The following is a 6,869-nucleotide window of genomic DNA, read 5'->3' on the forward strand; positions in this document are numbered from 1 at the left end:
TCTACCTCACTCCCCCATATCTACCACTGCTCCCCGGGCCTCTGCCTCACTCCCCGGGCCTCTACATTACTCCCTCATATCTACCACTGCTCCCCGGGCTTCTACCTAACTCCCCCATATCTACCACTGCTCCCCGAGCCTCTACCTCACTCCCCCATATCTACCACTGCTCCCCGGGCCTCTACCTCACTCCCCCATATCTACCACTGCTACCCGGGCCTCTACCTCACTCCCCCATATCTACCACTGCTACCCGGGCCTCTACCTCACTCCCCCATATCTACCACTGCTCCCCGGGCCTCTACCTCACTCCCCGGGCCCTCTACCTCACTCCCCGGGCACTCTACCTCACTCCCCCATATCTACCACTGCTCCCCGGCCTCTACCTCGCGGCCACATATCTACCACTGCTCCCCGGGCCTCTACCTCACTCCCCCATATCTACCACTGCTCCCCGGGCCTGTGCCTCACTCCCCGGGCCTCTACATTACTCCCTCATATCTACCACTGCTCCCCGGGCTTCTACCTAACTCCCCCATATCTACCACTGCTCCCCGAGCCTCTACCTCACTCCCCCATATCTACTACTGCTCCCCGGCCTCTACCTCACATTCTATGCCTCACTATCCCCATTATGTGTATCCCACAGCCACCACCATGTGCCTCATATCATACAGCACAGGTTCCAGTCTGTGCCTCCAGCTGCCATCCCTTACCCTGTGCCATATTTAACCACCATAGTATCCCAAATGCCTCCCATACAGCCCCAACCCCACTGCGCCTCATTGCTCCTTGTTCTCCCAGTACCTGATCCAGGATGTGAGAGTTGGGAATCTCATTCTTCAGCCGCCACGCAACTCCCACATGAGACTCTGGCGAATCAAAGCGAGCATTGGTCGGAGTGCGCACAATCTCTGCTCCCAGAGCGCGGAGGACGTCTACCTGCAGTGGCCCGGAACAGAGGTCATACAGCCATGTACAACGGTACAGCACAGGGTATCAGCAGGGAGTGGTATATACTGACACGTACGAGGGTACAGCACAGAGTATCAGCAGGGAGTGATATATACCAACATGTATAGCACAGGGTATCATCAGGATTTATGGCTACTTATCACCCCCAGTGATATATACAGACATGTACGAGGGTACAGCACAGGGTATCAGCAGGGAGTGATATATGCCGACACGTACGAGGGAACAGCGCAGGGTATCAGCAGGGAGTGATATATACCGACATGTACAAGGATACAGCACAGGGTATCAGCAGGGAGTGATATATACCGACATGTACAAGGATACAGCACAGGGTATCAGCAAGGAGTGATATATACCGACATGTACAAGGGTACAGCACAAAGTATCAGCAAGGAGTGATATATACCGACATGTACGAGGGTACAGCACAAAGTATCAGCAGGGATTGATATATACCGACATGTACGAGGGTACAGCACAAAGTATCAGCAGGGAGTGATATATACCGACATGTACGAGGGTACAGCACAAAGTATCAGCAGGGAGTGGTATATACCGACACGTACGAGGGTACAGCGCAGGGTATCAGCAGGGAGTGATATATACCGACACGTACAAGGGTACAGCACAAAGTATCAGCAAGGAGTGATATATACCGACACGTACAAGGGTACAGCACAGGGTATCAGCAGGGAGTGATATATACTGACATGTACAAAGGTACAGCACAGGGTATCAGCAGGGAGTGATATATACCGACATGTACAAGGGTACAGCACAAAGTATCAGCAAGGAGTGATATATACTGACATGTACAAGGGTACAGCACAGGGTATCAGCAGGGAGTGATATATACCGACACGTACAAGGGTACAGCACAGGGTATCAGCAAGGAGTGATATATAACGACACGTACAAGGGTACAGCACAAAGTATCAGCAAGGAGTGATATATACCGACACGTACAAGGGTACAGCACAAAGTATCAGCAGGGAGTGATATATACCGACACGTACAAGGGTACAGCACAGGGTATCAGCAAGGAGTGATATATACCGACACGTACAAGTGTACAGCAAAGGGTATCAGCAGGGAGTGGTATATACTGACACATACGAGGGTACAGCACAGAGTATCAGCAAGGAGTGATATATACCGACACGTACGAGGGTACAGCACAGGGTATCAGCAGGGAGTGATATATACCGACACGTACAAGGGTACAGCACAAAGTATCAGCAGGGAGTGATATATACTGACATGTACGAGGGTACCAGCAAGGAGTGATATATACCGACACGTACAAGGGTACAGCACAGGGTATCAGCAAGGAGTGATATATACCGACATGTACAAGGGTACAGCACAAAGTATCAGCAGGGAGTGATATATACCGACATGAACGAGGGTACAGCACAAAGTATCAGCAGGAAGTGATATATACCGACATGAACGAGGGTACAGCACAAAGTATCAGCAGGGAGTGATATATACCGACATGTACAAGGGTACAGCACAGGGTATCAGTAGGGGGTAGTATCTAGGTGTGCCCCGGAATTCTCTGCACCTATAAATACTATATAAAGGGGAGTAGGTCGGATATGGTCTCGCTGTGAGGCCGGATACGGTCTAGCTGTGAGGTCGGATGACCAGCGATCAACAGCAGAGGGAAGAGTTTGTTCATATTTCCTTCTATCTGGAACAGACCATTTCCGGTGTGAGAAATACTCTGTGCTGCACCACTATAACCAGAGCGACTGGTCAGGTTCCTATACTAAGCAATGGCTCCGCTCACCTTCTCCATGCTCATCTTCTCCGGCATTACAATGATACAGCGATATCCCTTCACTGCCGCCGCCAGGGCCAGGCCGATACCTGGGGAGGAAGATGGCGGTACACATGGTAAACAAGGGGCAGGGGTCCATAGGCCATAGGCCTTCTATGAGTGTCGCCTCATCTTCTGGGCAATCACGGAAATTCGGTGTTGTCCATGATGGATTCAAACTATAACCGAAAACCTCACCTACCACCCTCACCTTGTCCATAGAGGCCCATATAGGCTACACTTACCTCTCCGCCGGCAGGCAAAGAACTCACCTACCACCCACTGGACGCCCAAGCCACATACCCCTGCCGTTATAGGAGAGGTAAGTGTAGCCTATGACAGCAGGGTATGTGGCTTGGGCCTCCACGGACCAGGTGTCGGTGGTAGGAGAGGTAAGTGTAGCTTATGATAGCAGGGTATGTGGCTTGGGCCTCCATGGACGAGGTGCTGGTGGTAGGAGAGGTAAGTGTAGCTTATGACGGCAGGGTATGTGGCTTGGGCCTCCATGGACGAGGTGCTGGTGGTAGGAGAGGTAAGTGTAGCTTATGATAGCAGGGTATGTGGCTTGGGCCTCCACGGACGAGGTGCTGGTGGTAGGAGAGGTAAGTGTAGCTTATGATAGCAGGGTATGTGGCTTGGGCCTCCACGGACGAGGTGCTGGTGGTAGGAGAGGTAAGTGTAGCTTATGACGGCAGGGTATGTGGCTTGGGCCTCCATGGACGAGGTGCTGGTGGTAGGAGAGGTAAGTGTAGCTTATGACGGCAGGGTATGTGGCTTGGGCCTCCATGGACGAGGTGCTGGTGGTAGGAGAGGTAAGTGTAGCTTATGATAGCAGGGTATGTGGCTTGGGCCTCCATGGACGAGGTGCTGGTGGTAGGAGAGGTAAGTGTAGCCTATGACGGCAGAGTATGTGGCTTGGGCCTCCATGGACGAGGTGCTGGTGGTAGGAGAGGTAAGTGTAGCCTATGACGGCAGGGTATGTGGCTTGGGCCTCCATGGAGGAGGTGTGGGTGGTAGGAGAGGTAAGTGTAGCCTACCACCCACACCTCGTCCATGAAGGCCCAAGCCACATAACCTGCCGTCATAGGCTACACTTACCCTCCCGGCACTGCACTGTATGCTCCCCGACCATGGCCCCTCCCGGCACTGCACTGTATGCTCCCCGACCATGGCCCCTCCCGGCACTGCACTGTATGCTCCCCGACCATGGCCCCTCCCGGCACTGCACTGTATGCTCCCCGACCATGGCCCCTCCCGGCACTGCACTGTATGCTCCCCGACCATGGCCCCTCCCGGCACTGCATGCTCCCCGACCATGGCCTCTCCCGGCACTGCACTGTATGCTCCCCGACCATGGCCCCTCCCGGCACTGCACTGTATGCTCCCCGACCATGGCCCCTCCCGGCACTGCACTGTATGCTCCCCGACCATGGCCCCTCCCGGCACTGCACTGTATGCTCCCCGACCATGGCCCCTCCCGGCACTGCACTGTATGCTCCCCGACCATGGCCCCTCCCGGCACTGCACTGTATGCTCCCCGACCATGGCCCCTCCCGGCACTGCACTGTATGCTCCCCGACCATGGCCCCTCCCGGCACTGCATTTTATAACCCTCTCGACACTGCATTTTACACTCCCCCAACCCTGGCCGCTCCCTAGCACTGCATTTTACACCCCTCCACCCTGGCTTCCTTGTTAGATTCTCTACTACAATTTGCCTCGCCCCTTACCGGTGTTTCCAGAGGTTGGCTCTATAATGGTGTCTCCTGGCTTAAGGATCCCATCTCTCTCAGCATCTTCCACCATCCGCAGACTGATGCGATCCTTCACACTCCCACCCGCATTAAAGAACTCACATTTGGCCACTGTAAGGAGCAGTTATATACAGAGTGAGATTTTCTATACCTTTACTGGTGTTATAGACAGATCATATATTGTGCGCAACACAGACAAGCAACAGCAGCGCAGCACAGCACCAGCAGGAGCAAAGAAGCACAGCAGAATATACGCAGCACAGCATAGCAGGCGCAGCAGAATATATGCAGCACAGCACAGTGCCAGCAGGAGCAAAGAAGCACAGCAGAATATATGCAGCACAGTGCCAGCAGGCGCAGAGTGGCACAGCAGAATATACGCAGCACAGTGCCAGCAGGAGCAAAGTGGCACAGCAGAATATACGCAGCACAGTGCCAGCAGGAGCAAAGTGGCACAGCAGAATATATGCAGCACGGCACAGTGACAGCAGGCGCTGAGTGGCACAGCAGAATATATGCAGCACAGCACAGTGACAGCAGGAGCTGAGTGGCACAGCAGAATATATGCAGCACGGCACAGTGACAGCAGGAGCCGAGTGGCACAGCAGAATATATACAGCACAGCACCAGCAGGAGCCGAGTGGCACAGCAGAATATATGCAGCACAGCACCAGCAGGAGCTGAGTGGCACAGCAGAATATATGCAGCACAGCGACAGCAGGCTTTGCTGAGTGGCACAGCAGAATATACGCAGCACAGCGACAGCAGGCGCTGCTGAGTGGCACAGCAGAATATATGCAGCACAGCGACAGCAGGAGCTGAGTGGCACAGCACAATATACGCAGCACAGCAGAAGCAATGTGAAGCACAGAAAGCTGTGGCACAGCAGAATATATGCAGCACAGCAGAAGCTGGAGCTGAGTGGCACAGCAGAATATATGCAGCACAGCACAGTGACAGCAGGTGCTGAGTGGCACAGCAGAATATATACAGCACAGCAGAAGCAATGTGAAGCACAGAAAGCTGAGTGGCACAGCAGAATATATGCAGCACCAGCAGAAGCTGAGTGGCACAGCAGAATATATGCAGCACAGCACAGTGACAGCAGGCGCTGAGTGGCACAGCAGAATATATACAGCACAGCAGAAGCAATGTGAAGCACAGAAAGCTGGTTGACACTCACATAATTCACACTTCAGTCCATGTCTCTTTCCAATCTTATTGATTCGGACCAGGGGCGTGTCTCCAATCTTCTGCAGGATGCTGGGAGGATGGGGGGACGGGGGGTGCTGGAAGCAGAAGGATGCTGTCACAGTTATGGGGCCCTATTTCTAGGAGACTCCCCAGAAACATAATATACATCATCTATACATCAGGCACCTGCCTGGCATGTCACATCATTTGCGACCACACCAGGCAGTGCGTTATATGGTGCGACCAATCAGATACATGACGGGAGATCTTCCCTCCGATGTGGCGGTCAGAGGACCTAACAGCTCCCGCTCCCTTCCCCCAGTGTCTGCCATGCTGCGGACATTGGCATCCACTCAGAGAAGCAGCACCTGTACCTGGCGGCTGCTCAGATAATCACAAATGTCACCGATGTTCCCCAAGGGGATAATCCGATGTTCGTAAAACCAGAGAAACATCACGATTTCTAAGCAGTTTTTACAAAACAAATTTACCAGTTAGGTGGTTAATGTTCTAATGTATTAGGAGCGCAAGATCAGCGAGGCCTGGGGCCATCACATTGGCCCCCGGAGTAACATACAGCAGAGTCATGGCAGCGATACTGGGCCCCGTCATACTCACAGTGACACACAATGATGAGGCGACTCAGTCTGCGGCTTTCCCAACTGCCATGTGCACTTGCTTGGAAGGTCGGGGCGGATCCATTTCCTTTCTGCAACAAGCTCCGCCTCCACACTGCCATTGGCACAAGGTTCTCTGGCAAGTGAGGGCAGGTGACCGATTCTGCAACAGGGGGTACAGATGGCATGGTGATCTGTGGAAAGAATAAGGAGGTTGGCATCAAGGTGGCACAAAGTAGATTCTGGCCAAATCAACCCTAGCACATGGCATATGTGCGTGTAACCTCCAACACAGAACATACATGCAGGGGAAGGAAGCGTCCAACCAGTCATTATCACAAAGATGCGTGTGCGTGTAACCTCCATTGCAGAACATACATGCAGGGGAAGGAAGCGTCCAACCAGTCATTATCACAAAGATGCGTGTGCGTGTAACCTCCAACACAGAACATACATGCAGGGGAAGGAAGCGTCCAACCAGTCATTATCACAAAGATGCGT

The 6,869-nt window shown here is 53.2% G+C and overlaps 1 protein-coding gene across 1 annotated transcript in view; it reads right to left on the reverse strand.

The window, feature by feature from the left end:
- CBS (cystathionine beta-synthase) overlaps positions 1 to 6,560 on the reverse strand; it is a 73,014-nt gene extending 66,454 nt beyond the window's left edge. The window contains 7 exon segments of the mRNA XM_083171433.1: positions 808 to 942; positions 2,774 to 2,853; positions 4,534 to 4,668; positions 5,741 to 5,824; positions 5,827 to 5,846; positions 6,370 to 6,493; positions 6,496 to 6,560. Of these exon segments, the coding sequence (XP_083027559.1) occupies positions 808 to 942; positions 2,774 to 2,853; positions 4,534 to 4,668; positions 5,741 to 5,824; positions 5,827 to 5,846; positions 6,370 to 6,493; positions 6,496 to 6,556 (639 nt within the window). The 5' untranslated portion in view covers positions 6,557 to 6,560.
- Between the last annotated feature and the right edge of the window lie 309 nt (positions 6,561 to 6,869).

The sequence above is a fragment of the Crinia signifera genome, chromosome 2 (assembly GCF_055691185.1).
Source record: "Crinia signifera chromosome 2, ASM5569118v1, whole genome shotgun sequence".
Classification (NCBI taxonomy): Eukaryota; Metazoa; Chordata; class Amphibia; order Anura; family Myobatrachidae; genus Crinia; species Crinia signifera.